This window comes from Zosterops lateralis (genome assembly GCF_965231275.1).
Source record: "Zosterops lateralis genome assembly, chromosome: 9".
NCBI lineage: Eukaryota > Metazoa > Chordata > Aves > Passeriformes > Zosteropidae > Zosterops > Zosterops lateralis.
In genome coordinates, this window is record NC_139769.1 from 30,445,039 (window position 1) to 30,467,095 (window position 22,057).

The window sequence follows — 22,057 nt, forward strand, 5'->3', positions numbered from 1 at the left end:
CTTAGAATAGAGGTAAATGGGGGACAAGATGGTGGAATTTGGGTGGTACCTCGTGTCCCTCTCCTTCTTCCTCGTCCTCCATCTTCTGGGGTGGTGATGAAACAAGATACTTAGAGTGGACTGGGTCAAAGCAGAAGTGACCCTCTTAGTGTAAGCACTAGGCATTGGTGTGAAATAGTAAATATCCTATATGTAATTATCTGTATAAATGTAAGGTGACGCCCCATCGGTGGGCAGTCGCCTCGTGTCCCAGCCGCTGTCCGGACCTCGGCTGGGAGTGGAGAAAAACTTTGTGATATCAAATAATAAACAACTTGAGAAACCAGAAAGCAAGGCCTTGAAGACTCCGCTTCTTTGTACCAACGCGACTCGGGGCTTTTAGAGGGCCAAGGACTTTAAACAACTTGAATCTCGGGTGAGAAAACCAACCCGAGACTGGTCTCCACTGGTGGCACAGCGCAACGCTCCGCCAGGAGCCCGCTGAGGTTCCTTCCTCTTCCAAGGAAGTGCTCCAGCTCTCATAAACAGCTCGCTCCAGCCTGACAGATCGTTTCCTGAACAAGCCCTTGGAATCCCCTAGGGTCCTTATCTTAGTTAATGGGTAATTATTTTGATGGATAACAATGAATAATCACTTTCCCAGCTAAGAACTTCCTCTATTGACTTGTTTAACATTCCATTAAAGGTTAGTTGCCAAATGAAGTCCTTTTTTGTCAAATATTTATAACTACAAGCTCATTCTTATATTCAAAAGAGTTGCTAATGCTTCAGGTTACGTCTCCTTCAAGGAAATATTTTTTTCACTACTACACTGTTGTGATTGACCTAATATGCTTGCTTGTCTACAATCCTGTTCCTACCTAAATCAACAAAGCCCAGAGGAAAAATGATTAAGCTAGATAGATAAAAAATGAGATGACCTTCCAGACAGATGCAATACCAATCCCGTATATATATAACTCCACTTGATGCTTTCCACCAAATGCTGACTTAACACACACGTGGATTACCTAACGCAGGATTTGTTTGTGTACATCCACAAGTGACATGGGAACCTGGGAATTTTAAACAGCAGCTGGACTACACTGTACATAAACAGTACTCCTGTAACAGAAAAAGCTGCTGTGACACACAGCTCCGGGTTCTAGGTTTTTCCTACTTTTTCAAGCTCTCATTCTCACCTATCTGTATTTACAAATAGATTAAACTCACTGGAAAGCTAAGAAGAAAACATCTACAGGAAACAACAACCCATTTCGAGGCCAGTGCACTAGTAGCCTAATTATGCCTAAACAGCTTCTCGGGCACAGTTTCTTCAAAGTACTTTTACAGCTCACAAGATGCACAAAAACCACTCCAGCAGTTTGAGATGCAACTGCCTCCTGCCTCTGTGGCCATAACACTCAGTGATGGCAGCATCTTAAGGCAGCCCAGAAGGGCCAGAGAAATTCCATTTATAGTCACAGTATCATCGGCATTGCTCCAATTCGGAGAGGGAGTCTAAAGTGGAATTTCTCATCCATAATCTTGGCACTGTCTTCCAGAGGAGCAGGCCTTGTTCACATCTTCCCTAGGCATGACAGGCCACCATTTCTCTTCTCTTTCTATTGACCTTTCCTTCCCAGACAGAACCTTTTCCAACACTTTAGAAATTTTGCTCTGCATGCTCTGCACTAAGGGGGGAAATAAATGGCTGCATGCCCTGCCTTTATCAGAGTTTAATGTAAGCATTTGGGCCTCTCCAACAGCCCCTTTTTTTGCTGTTTTTCAAATGACTGGTTTTAAAAATCAAGCTAGCAAAACAGCATGGCCAACTTAAACAAATACAGGAAATAGAAAAGTAAAGGCTCTCAGAGCCACATTAACTCACCCCCACGACACACACTGCGTAACAAGTCAAAAAAGACAGCTAATAATCCAAAATGTGTGAGGAGTGTAGGTGTGTAACTGTTACTATAGCAATCTCATTTCCATTTCCTGACCATATTTCAGCCAGCCCACACACTTGTCTAAGGGAAAATCTCCTACTCAGTCTTGTGCCCCTGTAAGAGAATCACTAAAGCAAACTATCTCATCAGCTTGACAGAAGCAAGTCCTTGCAACTTCATCTTTCTGTCTTCTTCCTCCCCCTACAATGTTCCTGCATGAAGCCTTAAAGTCCTTGAACTGGTTAAACATATCTGACTTTTAAGGAAATTCCGAATTGCTGAACAAGACTGTTAATCCAGAGATACTTGGTTTATAAATTCATTTAAAAAACATGCTAAGCAGAAAAGCAATAAATTCCTCCAGGGCAATGGTTAGTTAAGATACTACATTTTCAAAGACTCTTTCAAAACACTCTCCCTTCAAGCATAGTTAGAATAACTGCTTTCAAAAATAAAGATGATCCATCCTTCTACTTGAAGATTGACTTTACTAAATTCTCCAAAGTCACATGCTTGCTCAGACAATCTAGGAAGTCGTTGTGCAGACATTAAGGTTGGCAATGTAGGTTTAAGGTCATCTGAGCCAACACCTCAAGATTAGGGTCTCCAAAAAGAGAACAATTTTCACAAATTCTAAAATGCTCTTTCCACACAGACCTGTGACTCCATATGATCCTCATGAGAACACAGCCACTCTATATTCATCCCAAACAGTATAGGGCAGCTAGATATTTCACATAAGTACCAACAGAGACATGCTTAAGGAAAGAGTTTACTTTTCTAGATTACCACACACCAAGTCTGTGTGTGCCAAACTGCAATACACTCAAATAGGAAGTCTAGTCAAAAGCATTTCCAAACAGTCAGTTTCCCATGGAGTTGAATTACTCAGAAAAAAAAAAAAAAATCAGCCTAAAAATACCCTGAATATGCAAAGACAACTAGTACCAAGCCCTGTGGTCAAGGCTGACAAGTGGATAGGGAGAAGAACAGGATGAAACCAGCATCCCAATCAGGTGACACATGGTCACTTGTAGAGGTGACACAAAACCAGTGCAGCCCCTGATCCTGAGATAGCATGTCATCCCTGTGTGTAATGAACTCAGTGCAGCTAACAGCATCAGAAAACAAGCAATCAAAATTGATCTGGAGACAAAAAGGGTGTGGTGAGTTGGAACTGGTATATTGTTAGATTTGAAGGAACTGGAGAAGGCAAAAAAAGAAGAGAATAGAACTTTGTGTCTCTTAGGGTTACAGATGGAGAAGGAAAAAGACACATGTTCATTCTTCAAACACTGAAGTTAACTGAGGCATTTACTGTTACAAAAGTATGTATTTGTAGATGCTTATGTTTGTAGAATTTCACATTCCACATGGGCATTATGAGATACCACCCTAATCTTCTTCAGTCTACCCCGTAGTTTTTACCTATTTGCTTCTGTGACTCTAACTGGCTTCCAAAGAAATTGGTCATTTCTAAATGTCTTCCCTTTCCTTCCTTTCTGTATCATGAAATGCCAGCACCCAGAAATTAACATCCCACAGAGCTCCCCACCTTGCTGGGATTTCTTCCTTCCACCTGACATCGCATGCATGTCCCACAGAAACTCTGAGAGAAGTTCCTTGGAATAACACAGACGGGAGGGCAGCAGCGAGGCTACAAACCCAAGCTCTGGGGAGCGTTACCTGGCAGGCAGTTGCACTCAAAAGTGAAGTCACTGGTCTGGTGGCAGGTGCCCCCGTTCAGGCAGGGTGACGGGGAGCAGGGCACGTAGACGCTCTCGCAGCGGTGCCCCGTGTAGCCCGGCTGGCACTGGCACCGGTAGGAGCCGGGCAGGTTGACACAGGTGCCACCATGCTGGCACAGTCCTGGCGTGGCGCACTCGTTCACGTCTATCTCACACTTCTGACCAGTGTAGCCAGCCAGGCAGGTGCAAGAGAACTTATTTCCAGACACAGTGCATGTACTTCCGTTGGCACAAGGCTGAGATGTGCAGGCATCAATCCACTGGCATTCCTTTCCTTTAGGAACAAGACAGATTAACAAAAAGTTATTTCTGTGGAAAACGGTATTTCTTTCATGCTGCCTCAAAATATTTATTGAAGTAAATCTTTACAATTTTTACTACAGGAAAACTGATATCTGCATTTTACTGTATTATATCTGAAATGGAAATAAATTTGTGGTTACAGTATGAAGCCATTTACTGGGTTGCAGGAAGATATAGAATGCTGTGATTTATAAAAATTACCTGAAGCCTTACTACATACACTGACAGTCACTCTTCTTCTACCTCCTCTTCAAGAGCGAAAGGAATAAATTTCCATGCTTTCCCTCAGGCATCAAAATATTGTTTTCCCATAGAAAGATTTTGCTCATCAAATTGGTTTCTTTTTTTTTTCTAGAAACTAGACTCTGAATTAAAAGTGTAACAGCCACTCCAGAGTAGTTTCTGCATTCAGTATTCCCATGCGGGCAAGCCCACAAAATCCAAATATTTTTCTGCTTACGTGTAAAGGGTAGGGAGTCTGATTCCCTATTCCCCTTTGCTTTTTTTGGTCATGAAGTCATTTAGACTTCCTCTCATTTCCTGTGCTGGAGCTAGAAAATTTGAGAGCATATTACAACTGCCCCAGAACACTCCAGGGTGAAGCTGTTCCCAAAGGAGGGAGCCTGGAGGCACAAATGCAGAAACCCACCTGTGAAACCTGGAAGACAGACACACTCATACGTGTCCTGGCCGTGGGGGTGACAAGTGCCTCCGTTCTGGCAGGGCTGGGACACGTAGCAGAGGTGAGATTCCGAGTACTGACATTCCTCCCCTGTGAATCCTGGAGCACACTTGCAGGTTGGTTTTCCTATCAGGGATGCAGCTTCACAGGTTCCCCCGTTCTTACAGGTGTTGCTTTCACAGGGGTTTCTATACTGACAGTAGTCTCCAAGAAAGCCTTCTCGACACCTGCAAGAGAGAAGAAATGAATTGCAGCGGTCCCACCTGAAGCCCCGCAGTTCTGGGAAGATGTAGGAATGAAGTCCCGAGACCATCAAAAGTCTTGAAGTTTGCCATAATGGATGGTGACACTAACAAACCTAAAAGGCTGACATCACATGTGTAACAGGGACTTCCTGTGGGACTGTCTCAAATGAGACCACTGAAAACTTAAGTGCAAATGGTGAAATCTCCCATTGCAAAATAAATACCACATTCAATCAGAGCTGTATCAAATGCAGAACCTCCTTTTTGCACTTCCCTTCAAAACTTCAGTAAAAGCCCAAGAGTTAAAGAACTGCTGAGTAACAATTCCTTGCACCTACTCCCATTCTAACAAGTACCCTTTTTTAGAAGAAAATCAAGCAGTTTAATAAGGCATTAATACCAGGTATTATCAATCTTCTAAGAATATTTATAAACATTGTACAAATGCAGTGTCTGGGGATCTGGAGATCTGCAGCAGATCTTTCTCCATAAGGCTCCCGTGAGACAGGAATACACTGTCATCCTCATGCTGATAAGTGCATCTGGGACTGAGACTTGCTGAAGCCTGTACTCAAATAGCAACACAAGCACTGCAGTCAGGTCTCCCACGCCCCTGGCGAGCACCCTAACGACAAGGTCATTGTTCCTCTGTCTCCCACAGAAAAACGAGTACACACTCACTATCTACAACCAGGGCAGTATTTTATACAAAGATCTCCAACTGCAGAATAATTCTGCAGTTACTTCTCTCTAACCTAAACTTATGTCAATACAGTCTGACTACGCTTGTCAGCTGTAATCCATCTTTTAACTGGCCTTTGTACTACAGATTTACCATTTAACTTCCAGAGACAGAGGAACCAGGCAAGCAAAGCCCACCTCTGTGCCCCTCCCCCAGCTCCACTTACTTTTATCACACAGCAGAAAGCTGCAAGGGGACATTCTGGACAAAAATAACACCTAACACACAGGACTGTCCCTTTGCAGCTCTTTCTGTAGTGCACAGCTGCCTGCTGTAACTGGTGAGTAACCCAAGATATAGCCCAAGAGAATAAAAAACCAAACCAAAATCAGAAGTGATTAGTATTAGATATGCTTTGTTCCAGATCAGGAAAGGAGCAATTATTAAATCAGTGAGTTACTCATATCTCAAAGGAGATTCCAACTGCAAGAAATGCACAAAATCTCTAGTCCTTGAGCAGGAATGTAAAGAGACTGCTTTTTTTTCCTTATGCACTTATAAAAGTGTATGATAGATTGGAAGGGGGAAAAAGCAAAACCAAACAAACAATAACAATCACCACATCAAAAGAAAACCCCATCACTTCAAAAACCGCACAACTAACCAGATAGGCTGTAAAAATCAGTTGAAAAATCAAAGAATGGATGTGACGTTGTTTAAAACAGAATCCTGCAGGAATCTGCCTTTGTTCCTAAGCTATTCAACACATCTATTGATTATTAACAACAGAAAACATCAACGCTGGTCAAATATGTAGATAAGAGAGAAGACAAGTTCTTGACAGTGAGTAGCAAAATGTTTAACACAAGGCAGTCAGCACCCAAAATGCACTTTAGCACTGCAAAGTCATACATCTAGAGACGAAACACATAGGGTATCCCCCCCAAAACAGGAAAATGAGTGGGAACAACATACTTCCTCTGGGGATTCCTAACAGCCAGATAAATGTGAATTCCTAGTGTGACACTTTGGCCAGGAATACTTTACACGTACAAACGGCAAATATCAAGTAGGAATAAATGAGATTATGCTACACCTGATAAATGCTTGGTACAGCCACTACATCAGTTCTGGTGCTTGCTCTTTAGGAGGGAAGAGCTCAAATTAATTCAAAGAAGCCAACAGTAATGATTAATAGAGAATTCTGGCCACAATGAAAAGCTCAGGTGGCTCAGTCTGTTTAGCAAAGGGAAAAGGGAACAAGACAGTTAATCAAAAGCTCCAAGTGTCCACTATGACACATGGATTTAACAATAATTCCCGACCTAGAAGATCTGGAATAACAGAACTGAGCATTTAAAACTTCAAGTTAGATGAATTCAAATTAGAAATAGGGTAGTATCTTTATTTTCAGACACAGACCTACACACAGTCTCTCAGCAGCAGAGAGAAACAACTGGAACAATGCATTTAAGGTTGTAGTGGAATTTCTCCATCATTCATGCTTGTTTAAAAGAACACCAGGATTGGCTGTTTCAGGGAGAGTATGCACGCTAGTTCAAACAAAGCTATTCAGAGAGGTTATTATCCAAGTTATGCAAGGGGTCATTACTGGATGACCACAACTGTTTTTTCTCATGTTAAAATTTATTAACTAGCTTTAGCCATATGTCTAAAGCAGGAAAGTCATATGTGCATAATTGTGATTTACCATTGCCCACACCCAAATTAGGCTCCTTTCACCATACCTTAACACTTTCAACTTCATACCCAAGAACAGACATGAAAGGAGAGATTTTGCAGGGCAAGGCAGGATTAATAAAGTTACAGAAAGCACATCCTGAGACAATATCAATGCAGAATATGTGCTGCCTCCTGTGCCATCCTTGGTGTAACAGCCCAAGGCTGTGGGCCAGCATGAGCTGCAGCCACATCACACGAGAGGCAGTCTTGGGCTATTCTGTGCCTAAACCACATGGGCTATGAGCTTCCTTTAACACCCAAAGTCTCTCCTTACTTCAGGTTGGAAACCAGTCTGAATGCCAGCAGGTTACAGCACGACTCTGTAGGAGCTGGATCACACTGAGATCTGGCATCCAGCAGAGACAGCTGTGCCAGGAGCTGGAGCACTGCTCGACTCCCACAGCATTAGAGCCTGCACACAGAGCGCTGCCTCAGCTCAGAGGCCATCTGGGCAACCACAGCTACATTGTGTCTCTGATCAGTGATGTGCAGCTGATGGCTGGTTGTGTGAAGACAAGCTGGACTTCAGCCCCAGAAGTCTCACAAGACTTGGTTACAGGGATTTCTCCTGGGTTCATCACAGCCAGGTAGCAGCGCACTGAGCTCCTCAGATGGCACAGCACACGTGCTTGTAGCTCTCTTTACCATGAAAGAAACAGCAACAACCAGAGCCTCACAGAATCCCACCTAGGCCATCTCATCAGAGTGCCTCCAACACCACCCACTCCACCAGCAACTACAAAATAAACCAAAACAGACATAGAATTTTGGTGCTAAAGTGTTTTTTCACTGAAAAGCAGTAATACAAACCAGAAAGTCTAGAGGAACATTTAATGTTTTGTCCACAAGTAAATAAACCTGCAAAATATGTCTTCTCTCCAGCTCCCAAAATTCAGGGACACTGGAAGGTGCATTTAACTGTTGCCCCTAGACAAGAGGGAGAAGAGAGCCTGAAAACTGATGAAGAGTATTGCTGATAGGAATTAAAAGGAAAACTGAGATATGTGCTCTGAGACAACCATCACCCACAAACAGCCCAGCATTTTGTACACAAATATTCTGGTACAAAGTTGAAGAGCACTCCAAGACCAGGCTTGCTCTGGTATCTTCTGAGGCTAATCAGAAAAACATGAGGGAGCACTCTCAACCAGGAACATCAAAACCTCTTTCAGCTTTAATTCTTTTTATTTGGAAGAAGGAACCTGCCTGCCTGTGGAAAGATGGTAGGTTAGGTATCCGTGGCCCTTGTACCCACCATTTTGTTCTACTCCTGGAGAAGTGCTTGGACACAGAATTACACAATTCTGCCCTCCAGCAATTCAGGGCAATCCTTTTTGAATATTAAAGAACAAAAAACCTACAGTCCAGATTTTCAACCATGTCTTCTGCCATCAACATTTCTAGGCACAAACACTAGTAATTTAGTTCTAAATGTTGGTGTAGACAAAACTGCAAATATTTGCTCCTGATTCATGTTGGGCACCACATCATTTCACTAAAACAGAGGCACACACTGAAATCATGCAGTCTAAGTCCAGACTTTTTTAAAGGATATGATTAAACTCAACAGCAGCTCCAGCTTTCCACTGCCCCTGCTCTGCTGTCATCCCAACCTACTCTTTCAAGTTCTCTTCAGGGGAGGAAAAAAAAAGCCCACTTGTCTACAGAGCAGCTTAAAATTGTAGCAGCTTGTGTCAGCTCCAAATGACATGCTCAGAACAGGAAACCAAATCTTTTCCAAATAAAAGCCACTGTTTCTCTCAGTTTTCCATCTAACACTTAGAAAAAGAAACAGGAAGATGAAGTTTGTTCTGGCACTTTCTGGAAGCACATGAGGTCTCTTAACCTACTTCAACAGGAATTTAATCTTTTAAGAACAAATTTCACATACAACTTGATTCAAATCATGATTTCATGAAAGCTGGAGAGTTTGAAATGGGAAAATGTCCTGTGGGCTGCATCAGCTATGCAGCTGCTTCTAATTAAAGCTTCTCCTTTACTCTCTCTGGGCTACTTTCCAGCACAAATACTTTATAGAGCTCAGCCTTTTTTTTTTTTTTTTTTTTTTCCCCTCCTCCTTTTCAGCTTCAGCCTGCATTTGCCTTAGCTCAGGCTCTCATGGAGCTAAACAAGAGACGTAGAAACAAAATGAAGGTATTTATCCAAATTTGAAGTATCCACAAATCCAGAGAGCTGCATTCACTCCAACAATCTAATGCTGCAAATCAAAGTAGAAGACTTACAAAAGCTGTGCTTCTGGCTCTTCTGACACAAAACTACGCCTAAGTTAGTTTCCAAAACTTAGTTCTCTCCTGCTTTCAATAGACTTCTGAAAAATGCATCTGGTCTGTTGGAAAAACTTCCTCATCTGCTGTACTATATTTGCCTGGGCACATTCATAAGACAGTCTCTTCAAATGCACCTTATAGACAATTTTAACCAGGCTTCCAGATGTTTGATTTTCATGGGAGTTTTCTACTCAGGCCCATGATATCATCTGGAGATGCAAAGAAGAAAGCAGATGGTTTTAATTTAAAAAGCAAAGGGAAGAATTTCCTCGTAGTCCTTCTTCTCCCCCCTCCAACCCAACACTCCCTCCACTTTGATTGGAAGATGCTTCATCGAAGAAGGGGAAAAAATCCGCCTAATGACTAACGTGAGAAGGGTCCCAGCTATTTTGTTACAGATTTTAACTAGACTTCCCTCTGGCTCCCGGGTTCTGACTCCCACACCTACACCTCCTCTCACGAGGGAGAACAGGATTCTCTGGTTAGCTTTACAAACGCTCCTTCCCCACGTCTCAAGGCACCCATTTATGCGTCATACTTTGAATGCAAACGATGGGATGGGACGGCCTCCCTGCCCTGCCTTTAAAGCAGTGCACAGCTATTGTTCCCAGCCCACAGAAAGTGCCTCTGCAGAGAGCCACTCCACAGGGCTCCACGCAGCAACAGCAGCCACAGTCTGAACAGACAAGGTTTAGTTCAGCTTTTTTCACCCATCAGAGCTCTGATGAGCTTTTGGTGTGCACAGGTAACTCACAATAAAAAACTATGACTGAAAATCACTACTCTGTTCCCAGAATCTAAGCTAGCAGTGCACGTACTGTCCCCTTTCTCCTCTGCCCTGGTCTCAAGGGTCTCCTTTAACTTCTGAAAGGAGACAGAAGGAAACAGAAAAGGGCAGACCATTCTCAGAAAGGGACAACTTCTCAACTTCTGCATTTAGCCTCTTCTGGAAAACTCTCAGACCTCATCCTGCTACAAGGTCTCCTATGGGTATTCCCCATTCACTAGCCTAGGAATGATTAGTCTCTCGAGACAGATCCTAAGAAGATATCAGCTGCGGTCTCAGAAGAAGTTCTGGGGTCTTGGATCTTGCCTTCAGCCCCAGAAGTCCTCTTAAATCCAAGTTAAAATTCATTTACAAAGATCTGTCTTGAAGGAAAGGTAGGTGAAAACTTTGCACAGGAGTTGAGGTTACTGGCAGCCAGAATTAGGATAGAAGCCCCTTACTGCCATATAATTCCTGCTTTGAGTTTAGCATTTTTTGGAGATCCTCCTGTTGCCAGTCTATAGGCAAGATGCAGAAACTGTATCATGCTATGCAAAAGGTGCACAAACTTCAGCACATGGTGAGAGAAACACTGCTCACTGAAGAAGCAGAGGCACGCAAATCTGTACAAACCTTGGCAGCTTGGGGCATGAAAGGATGTGCTGACGACTGTCCTTTTGTCCCCATTTGACTAAGCACAGCTCTGAGGTTTCTTACACCATCAGGAGTAACAAAAGGCCTTAGTGTTAAAGCAGTTGGTTTCACAGAGGTACAGCTATCCCTTTTGGATACACAAATTGCAACAGTCCTAAGGTCAAAACTCCGGTTGTCAAAGCCTGACAAACACAAGAAGTAGCAATGCCCAGTTTCCTCCCTAAACCTCGCAGCACCACTATGTCAACTCCTTTCTCACTTCTGCTTCTCTCCCTGGCACAGCCTTGCTTCTGCTCCCTGCCACTGGGGTGGGAAGTTGGGAGAGGCCACAGCTGTGGAACACCGGGAAATCAGTTAAGAGGCTCTCTGCTCTAGGGCCCTGCCCCATTCCAAGCAGAGGCACTGCCCAGTCCTGCATCCACCTGAAGCAGAGCAGATCCTTGTGCTCAGAAAACAGCAGGCAGTGATGCCAAAATCTCTGCTCTGCTTGTCCTTGAAACGGCTCCCTGTGCCCACACCTTCCTTCCCAGCCTGCTGCAACTGCAGGAATGCTCCAAGTTCACAGAACTGTCCCATGGACACTTCCTACTAGTGCTCCCCAGTCATCCAGCAGCAGGGAGACAAGAAATTGCTTTGCTGTGATGGTAACAGACAGCATGAAACTACCATCCTGCTTCTCTTTGGATAGGAGAAGACACAAAGCTCCTTTCATGTTTGAAACCTCAGCGTGTAAAAGGCTGCCTGGCAAAAAACCCCACCCATCACAACAACAAAACACCCATCACAGTGCAGAGCAAAGCCAAACTCCAAACTGAACCTGCCTTTTGTCAAAGCAGAACTCAGAAAGCTTGAAAAGACAGGTCCCCTTCACTGCTGCTGCAGATACAGACATATTCTGTGTAATAAGGCCTACATCCTCACCATAACAGTCACTGAATGAGTGTAGAAAAGAGCTCTCACACAAAAAAAATCTAGCTTTGGACGACGCAAACACAGGAATGTGTAATTTTCTAAATATAAAATCAAGGTCAGAGGAGGTCAGTAACTTTATCGAGCAGTGGCACAGAATGACAGCCGTGGGCCAGCAGCATCACCAGGGGAACAGAGCTACTTAAAGGGCGCTCGCAAGAGCAATCTGATAAAGCTCCAACCTCAGCCTCCTTACAAGAGTCACAATCACTGTTCCCATAACAGATGCCAGATACGCCATCAGAAAGGTTTCTTAGCAGAAAACCAGCTTTCTCTTTCAATGGAGTAGATGCTACAGGATTTTCAGACAAAGGAAGCTTCCTCAGCATATGCTGCCATCCACCGCTGAGCCAAATATCTAGACTAGGTGTTTTGTTATCAGTGCTTACTCATATCTTATCACATTTGGTTATTGCTGATGCAGGTTCTCCCTCAGCAGTTCACCTAGGAGACAGCAAGACTGACGGGATGGCCCCACCACACACTACAACAAAAAACTCAGCCAAGAGGAGATACAGAAAGAGGAAGAGAGCCTGTTATAATAACTTATTGCCCAGCAGAGGAAGTAGTGCAGATAACTTTAAGAAAGTGGAAGGGGTGGAGATGCTACTAATCTTTGAGAGATCCTGCAGACTTAGAAGCCAAGCCACTTGCTTTAGCAATAAATTCAGTTTCCTGAGCAAAATATTTCCAGTCTCATAACCATCAAAAATTCAGAAACTCACTTAGCTTACTAAACCAGAGAGAAAGTTCCCCTATTCCGAGTTCCTCATAGTGCAGGAAAACAAAAAAAAAAGTTTAAACCAAAACAGGATACTAAGAATCAGCTTGCTAAAGGTAGAGACTCCACAATTGAGGTGGGCTTTGCTACTTTTTTCCTTCCTTTCTGCAAAAAATGCGTTCTTGAGCCAGAACTAGAAGACACTTACTAATCTCTGTATACAGCTCTTCATTAACCTTTCCAATTAATGTAGCACCTGCAAAGGAACTGAGCTGTTTCTTGAAGGAGGGATTGGTTTAAAGCCTGCAAGAACACTTTGCACAAGGAGGAAAGCAACATTATTATTATAAATGTGTGCTAAAAAAAAATGTAACAATGGTCAGTCAAAGCTGCCATTGTAATGAGGGAAATGTGTCAAGATCTGGATTGCACTACAAACAGTGCAGAAGTTAATCAGATGTACCAACTTAGGCTGTAAAAAACAATTGTTAAGACATGGTTTAAAGGAAAATGCAAGTCAGAGAAAACGTCCTGGGGAAGGTAGAAATAGCACCAACATCAATATAGTCTTGTTTATTACCTTTATTGTGACCTACATACTTTGGATCCAGACTAACAAACTTAAGTACACATCAGAAAGACCTACAATAAGACACCTATTTCTTGTTTCAGTCTTAAAATACAAGTGTAAAGCAGGAAAAGTTCCTGCCCTCTTTTCAGAAGGGCAGCTCCTTTAAGCTGACATCACTATAAAAGTATAAAAAGGAAAAGAATAGGAAGCAGCAAGAGTTGGAAATTTTAAAAGAAACTTACAGGGAATAACAAGTCACATATTTGCTTTTCTGTGGCCTTTCTGCACATCAGGTATTGATTTGAACCCAATGAGAATCTCAAATTAGATTATGATTTCACCTTTGTGTGCCACAGGTGCAATTTAAGTACATCGAGCTCTATGCACCACATTAATAGAGAACTACAGGTTGTGGTTAGGGAAAATGGAAATGTAAAGGAGTGTGAGGAGCAGAGGTCTGTGTTACCCAAGCTAAATCAACAGGAGAAAATTCACTAATATTTGAGGAATGCTGGCACTAAGATAATGTCTTAGCATGCTAGCAAATGACACAACTTGTTGAACTGATGAAGCAAACAACCTTTAGAAAATAATCTGGTTACTGCAGACATAGTAAATTAACCCAGCCAAACAAAGAGGATTCATCTTTTGGCAAAATATCACTTAATTTAAACAAAAAATCTAAGTACTGCAGATTGAAAGGTGAACTGCATTTAAATATATGTGATATGCTCCAGATAATACACACTCTGCCAGAGCTCCCACTGATGAGCTTCCCATGCAGCAACAAAGTGAAGATAGGTGCCAACATTTACCAAAATCAATTTACATGATGCAAACAAATGTGGATGCTTGGTTGGGGGGGTTATTAGTGTGTTTCAGCAACTCACAGTTATTACTTGCTCTCAAGCAGTAGAAGGGAATTGGCACACTTCAGACTGCAGAATAGTTCTGAAAAACCTCAAAAATATTTAAATTGAGGCTGGAGCTCTATAAAGTAAGTTGAGCTATAAGATGGAGAGTAAGTTTCAACTTAGCTTGTGGGTCTGGAAACAAGGTACAGAGTTTACCTCTATGATGTGTTTGGTCTAGTGCAAAGAAATCCAACTGACAAGATCCAAACTCAAATACTGAAAAAGAATCCCAGATTTCTTCTATTACAAAAAGCTGGCACACAAGAACTAATGCATTATAAAGAAACACCAACTGTGCTAGAACTCTTATGATGAAAGAGCCCAGTAAGGAAATTTTAAAAATACACATTTCCTTTCTGGTTAAGGTCCCGAAGGAAAGAAAATGGGTAATTAAATTGATTAGAAATGAAACCAACTTACTTGCAATATCCTGTACCATTTTGATATGGAATGCACTTTCCCTCATTAACACATGGCTTGGAGTCATCCATACACTGCAAAGCTGCAAGAAAAGAAAAGAAAACAATCATCAAACCCATAGCCACAATACATGTCAGGTCAAAGCTTCATTAGCGTATTCAGGGGAGCGAAAATTTTATAGGATTGGAACAAAAACAAAGGCACTATCACATAGTTTAATTTCATCTCTGGCAGCATCAAAAAAGCCAGACTGAAAGAGGAACCAAATACAGATTTGTTCATCAGGCAACCAAATCTTTCCAGAATTTCTTTAAGGTAGGTTTTTCAAGGCAAAGCATGCAGTAATTCCAGCAAGCTCCAAAGACAATCATGTCAGCACCTGTGTACTTTGGGTTAAGTGTCCTCAGTCACTACTTTCTGAGCAAAATTCTGCACTGAAATTCTCTGAATTACAAAGTAGCTACTCCTAAGCCTTCTTCCAGAATACATTTTTCAAATTCTTTCCATCTATTTTACTATCTCTAGGGGTACCTGGCACTGAAACTGGGGCATCTGACCCTCATGAGGTGACCTGCTGAATGTCACCAGCAACCCAGAATTTGCTGCAACATGTACTGTTGCGGCGCTCTGACTTCAGACAGGGTCGTTTGTAAGTAAGTGGAAAACACCAGAGCTGTTAATAACTTTCTGCAAAGAATTTGGTATTTCTAAGGAGATGCTCTGTAACTCAAACTTGACATTTTTGCTACTGTGTTTTTAAAAAGACAGTAAGTACGACACAGCTCAGAGCCAGTCAGTTTTTAGCCGAGTCTACTGGAAGCTGTAGTGAGGTCTGTTCTGACGGAACCTCCAGCTCTGGCAAGTGCTTTTCCTGTCACAGCGATCTGAAGCAGCACTCGGCCTGTGGCTGTTTCCAAATTGACCAGAAGGGTGAGAACTATGGAAACTCTGCAGGAGCAGAGGGCACTTAGAAACTGCAAAATTTGAGCCATTTCACCTAGACCACAGCCTACCATTTGAATGGCACCAAACTACCAGATAAAGCTCTCAGAACCAGATCAGCTGCGTCCTGTCCTGAACTTATACACAGACCAAGACGTCACAAGCTCTTCCCAGCCTCCAGTTCTGTCTCCTGGCCCCAAATTCACACACTTCCATGCCTTTACAGACTCCCTTTCCACAACCTTACTGCATTTGGGAAAGCATTTAACCAACCTTGACTAAAGGCATCTAAAGGCATCAGTAATATCCAGCCACCTAAGCTGCCCACTTGTCAGCCAGCTGTTTGTAGGGTTGACTGCCCCCCCCCCCGCTTTTATTTTTTTTTTTTAAGGATGATTTTCCTTTCTTCAAGTGGTACTAAATTTTCAATACAAATGCAGCAAGGGGCATCAGGGAAAACTGGTCCAAACCACCACTGAGGTCGATATGCTGGTGACTAAGGAATGGGACTCGGAAGAGTTAACACAGCAGTCCCACAAAGCTTTCCCTGCAACCCAACTAAATTCAGTCCAGTAACTGGACAGCTTGGAACAGACTCCAGTTCTGCTGTCCAGGGCTTGAAGTGTTATTTCTCAATAGCCCTGGAGCACATAAACAGGTCACACGCACTACAAGGCACTATAGGAACGTTTCATGCTTGCAATCCCTATAGAGAATACAGTTAAATCAAACCCAGTTCCCCAGGAAGATTATCAGTGTTTCCCACAACACAAGTATGCTTGTTGCGGTTAACTTGATTTCTGAAAAAGGGGCACTTGGATGGTGCTGCTTCTGCAGAGCTCTCAGGAAATGAACAAAATTCCACTCTGAGCCCCTTTCAGATAACCCCTGAGGTCAGGGTTACTAAGCGACAGAAATATTAACACAGATTTTGCATGGCATTCCCCTCCACAGTGGGCAGAAACACTTAGGCTGACTTGCACCTGTCTGACAATTTCTATCCCATTTAACCGCAACATCCACACGGCTTTGATTCCAAACTTCATCTGCTGCTGTCTAACACTGCAGCAGCTTGTTTTCACAGCAAAGATTAGCTCTAGTTAGCAGGGCTCAGTTACACTGTGTCCAAGAGAAATTGCTCTGTGTCCAAGGTAAAGTGTCAGGATTCCGACGACTCCCACCACTCAGGCTACTCCAGGGAGATGGAGGATGGTTAAAGTGAGCCGCGCCACATTTCAGAGAGCCAGGAGGGGAACCAGCCTTCGTATTCCTGTCTCACCACCTTGAATTTCCATTCTTTTCACACCAATCGAACCACTGAAGCAAATACTCAGAGGATTATTTCTTTTGTGCTCGTGCTCTCAAACACAATTTTGTAATCTCGTTGAGTACCCACGTCCCCAGTGAGAACTGAGCAGCCAGTTGATTTTGTAACCCACATAGTAAAAGCTTAACCAGCACTTGGCCAAAAACACCTTCCAGCACAGCCTCATGGAGGAGAACCAGAGGCTGATGGCTCTCAGGGTCACAGTAAGGATCCCAATCAAGGGGTCCAATTTGGTTTGCTAGGCGAAATACAGACACAGTAGAGAGGCTTTAGCAAAGTAATGATTAATTTTCCTCCGGTTTTTGACAAATTATTCCCACCTTGAACTGCTGTTTAGCAGGCCATTAAACTACTACCAGCCACTAGAATTCTTTCACAGAGACAATGGGACAATAAACTTTTAAATGTCTATTTTCTCTATAGTAATTCAGAAGTGAAAGAAGCTGAGGAAACAAATACAAAAATACTTTGTGTTTTTTCAGCTTTAGACTGAATTGAAATACTTTGAAATGCAACTAAAGCAAACGTAAATGTAGCCATATTCTATATTAAAATAAGTATTAAAGAGTCATCTGACTTCTCTTGGAAAAAAAAGAAATCACAAGGGAAATAGAAGACTACAGTTCTCACAGTAAAATTAGCATTTCTGTGCACAAAGCACTGTCTTCCTGTATTTCACTATATCCTTCATAAAAATTTCACAACACACGCAAAACCAAGGCATTTCAACATGAATCACTTCAAAAGCTACTTCTCTGCTACTCTACCATGTTGTGATCAACAGTCAAAAGTGCCAGAAACTACCTTCTACCTCAGCCAGCATAAAAAGTTTGTTTTGCTACATGCCTTGTGTGAACTGGAAATACTCTGGTGTGCACAGCATGAGAGAAGGCAGCCTTGTCTTGCCTTGAAGAGATAAAGCCACTTTTCTAGAAGCCATATATAGACAGCATCAGCACACTGTCAAAGCTCTGACAGCTGCTTTTGACAGTTTTCTTCTGTGTTTAGCACAAACAGAAATGGTGAATTGTTGGGTGGTTTTCTGAGCTTTCCATAACCCAGTAAAACCACTGAGATGGCCAGAAGGTGGGGTAGCCTCATGAATTTTAGGCATATTACATAAATATTGGGAAGACACCCCTTGGCTTTCAAAAGATTGGCTTCTTGTGGAGAGGGCAGGCCATTCCAGAAAGGAGTACCCAATTTCTAGCAGTCACTGCAGCCAAGGTTGAAGGACTTCCCAGAAAAGGGCTCTTGAGTACAGGCAAGATGAACACTTTAAGTGATACTACCTGGCCTGGAGTCCATACCAACCCTTGCACACACTGAGAAGCATTGAGAAGTAAATTCTAACCTGACATTTAACATCCTACCAAGTATTTTCCAAGGCCAGAGGAAAAAACCAGATAAACACTGCTGTAAAATGAGCACAAGATACACTGTAAGGAACACTGTGATTTTTGAGATCCAAATCCAAAGCTCACACAACTGGGGCACAATTATGCCTGGATTTAGTTGTTTGGGTTTTTCGGCTAAAGAGACAGTTAAAATCTACAGGGAAAAGAAAATTTTGTTTCTGCCTCAGTGTTCTTTACAAGGCCAAGACAATCTGGATGTTGTGATTTGATTTCCACACTTCATCTGCCTACTGAAAATTCAAATATTTTCTGGACTATAAAATTAAAAGAAATAGTGTAGGATTAAGATCAGAAGCTGTGTCAGAGTCCAGATTTTAAGAGAACTTTGCTATAGGAAATTGAGCCTTAACCAGAGCAAATCCAAAAGGGCTTTGTTTTAACTACCCAAAGGAAAGTAATGCCACTATACTCCTTGCCCACAAGTTCAGAAAAAGTCAAGCAGAAATAGATATGAAAAATACAAAAAAATTAATGCTATGAGAAAGAGACATTATAAAGCTGATTTCCTGTAACTTTATGGTCAATTATCCTGCATCTCAGAAGGTGCAGACTCTAACCAGAGGTTTTATTTTAAGTAAGGGGAGAGCGATGTCCTGGCAGAGTACACAGCTCAGCTGCTGGTATGGCTCTCTCCTTGGGAGGACACTACATGTGCCTCTCTCTTCTTTCTGTCCACAAGTGTTTCATTATGTTCATAGAAACTCAGTATCAGAACTGAGACCTTTGTCCTACGTAGTTCAAACTTGCCCATAGGTTCAAAAGCTTTCTTGTGGGAGTGCGTGGAAAACAACCTACTTGAATGTAGGAAAAAGTCAAGCTAAAAATGCATTTAAGACTAGACAAAAAATAGAGGACAAAATAGGCTTCCATAACCTTTATGCAGTCAGTGAATTTTCTGTCTCGATTGAGATTCATGAGAAACAGCCTGTCAGTTCAACTATGCTACCCATTATGTATGAAGGGAGAGGAGGAAAAAGGATTTGAAGCCCTCAAACAACAGCAACACAAGATGCATGGAAAATCCCATGCTCAGGGATGCTTGTCAGAGGTGGATCAGCTCTGAAGAGGACGACCATCAGCGTGGCCAGAAATGCCAGCTACACAACAAATCAAGGGGGTCTCAAATTCCAAGGGAGAGAGAGACAGCTGCTGATTCCCTTCAGAAAAAACAGAGCGTGAAAAAAGCAGTTAATGCTGAAACATGAGGTACATTCTGCAGGAAGGTCCTCGATGTGCAGAAAGGGGCAAAACGCTTTCACAGCAGCACAACACACAACTGCTGGAAGAGCTGGTAAAGAGTAAGCAGCCCTGTACATATGGAGAGAATACCCAAAGATAACCAAATTTTGGAGGAAAACCACAAAGGACTAATTATGCTGTTCAGTAACCTCAAGAGATTACAGCTCCAGTGAGATTATATAGCAGGGAAGAAACCACTAGTAAATACCAGCTAGCTGAAAATAGGTTTTGGGGTGGGTTTTTTGTTGGGTTTTTTTTGTTTGTTTTTTGGTTTTTTGTTTTTTTTTGGTTTTTTTTTTTGGGTTTTTTTGTTTTGTTTTGTTTTGTTTTTGTTGTTTTTGTTTTTGTTTTGTTTTGTTTTTTTTCCCTTAAGAACAGATCATCCTACGGCAGGCACATGGAGGGGAAAAGAAGCAAACCGGTTAAAATCTTTTCTGTGTTAAAGCAGTAAAGCCTTATACTCAGCTCATATTTAGAAACCATTAACATTTGGGGAATTTAAACAAGCTGACCAGTTTGCACTTCACACACTGAGGGTAGTAGTTAAAGGCAAAGCTTGTCTACAGGGCATGGAAACAGTCTGAAAAGTGAACTGCTTTAATCAGATTAAGACATCTCCACTGTTTTTACACACAAAAGCCTGAAATCAATTGGATAATGCAAGACTCATCAACTGAGAAGCCAAGCAGAGCTCAGAGAAGTGTGAAGGCACTCAACTAACATCCTGTACCTTTTGGGAGAGAAAACCTTAGTATCTAAATTGGTTTCCTTCACTAATGCTCTAGACAAGAGCAAAACATTTTGAAAATAAAATATTTAAGTCGATTTCAGAAGAACAAGCCTGTAAACATGAAGAAATTCTGCTTTAGAAATTCGTCGGGTTTTTATTTTTTAATTTGAGGATGCCAACAGCAAATCTGACTACATGAAGCACTCAGACATGCAGAACCTCATGCCCTGCCATCATCTAGTTCAAATCTCTCTTCCAAACACCTAGGACCAGCAAAAATTACTAATTAACCCTCCTAAAAACAGAGCTGGGAAGCTTCCTGTAGATTCACAGGTAGAGTTGAAGTATTTCATCATTGGGGTCTTAGACTCAGGAAGCTGCAGGAACACTGATATTTATATCAGATGCAGCTACAGTTCATGTGACACTGCTGCTACTGAAGAACTATTGATAAAAACTCACATTGTAATAGATACTGAATTTAGGATAAAGTTGTAACACAGTTTGAAATGCTATCAGTCACCATAATCTCCATCTCCCCACACAGCTACTATTCTCTGCCTTCCCCCATTTGCAGTTTTCAAAAACAAAGCCAAAATGCCTAAAATCCAGAACTGCAACATAAAGCACTTAGGAGGGGTAAAAAAAAAAAAAAAAAAAAAAAAAGTTTTCAACAAAAAAAATGTAGGGAAGGCAATTAAAGAGCTGAAGAGGTATTGGTGTTTCCATGGCAATCTGACAGGCAGGAGCCATGCTCGCCTCTTCTCCCAAGTCTTCCGTCATTCTGCAGCACTAAATCTTTATTAATTTGAACGTTAAGCATGTCTGCCCGTGCAGAAATGTTATCCCACCGCTTCCGCAGCCATCCAGGGTGATGTCAGAGAGACGAGAGGAAGGCCTGCTGTATGGAAGAAACAGCAGACGCCCGTGCCATTTTGAGATACAAAGCTCTTTTTTCATCCCCATGGCAGTCTAAAAAAAGGACATGTGCCCTAGGAACAGACTATTTTCTAAACAGAACAAACGATTATTCCTGCAGATCTCAGATGACCCTGCTTAGAATGATATAAGCAGTATTTCTGCTAGACAATCCCTCCACTTCTGTTGGCAATTCAAGACAATTTCAAAGCGAAATCAGAGAAACTGAGGACATAAAAAGTCCACAAAAGGACTTTTTAACACGTTCTTAGGAAAGATCTTTTTCCCACAAGGTGGATGATGTAAGCTCCTGGAGCTACTATTGCAACTGCTTGGTTTTGATACTAAGTAAGATAGATTCCCACAAGAAACCGACTGCCAGAGTCCGGCTACCGCTTTTCCACCTACTCCTCATCCTGGGTCCAAAGTCCAGCCACCCATACCCTCTCATGGCACAGACACCAGTTTTGGAAATGGGAGAACCCCAAGAGGATCTGTTGAAGAGAATCGTCCACTTATTGCAACAGCAGCAAATTTTAAAAATTTAAAAAATTAAAACAAAAAAAATTAAAAAGGGAGGGAAGTAGCTGTGGAAGTTGACAAAAACCCAGCCCATTCACTGAAAGAGATTCAAACGCCACCAGAGGCATGAATCCTCCTTTCCCAAAGATTCAAGTCCTGAGAACATGAGCAGGAGGATCTTCACGTATTTATAATCTGACTAAGTGATGCCCTGCAGGAAGTGATGTGAGTTAGCCAGATTCTCATAACGCTCTCTTTTGAAAGTCTGAATAGTCGTCTTCGATAAGAACAAATTTGATAGACGGCAACACCTTCAAAAAAATCAAG

General features: G+C 42.2%; 1 protein-coding gene across 1 annotated transcript in view; it reads right to left on the reverse strand.

Moving 5' to 3' along the window:
* Nucleotides 1-22,057, reverse strand: part of NOTCH2 (notch receptor 2) — a gene marked incomplete at its 5' end in the record, with an annotated part of 83,128 nt that overhangs the window by 58,714 nt on the left and 2,357 nt on the right. The window contains 3 exons of the mRNA XM_083867469.1: nucleotides 3,615-3,950; nucleotides 4,629-4,888; nucleotides 14,635-14,716. Of these exons, the coding sequence (XP_083723595.1) occupies nucleotides 3,615-3,950; nucleotides 4,629-4,888; nucleotides 14,635-14,716 (678 nt within the window). The remainder of the gene's footprint in view (nucleotides 1-3,614; nucleotides 3,951-4,628; nucleotides 4,889-14,634; nucleotides 14,717-22,057) is intronic.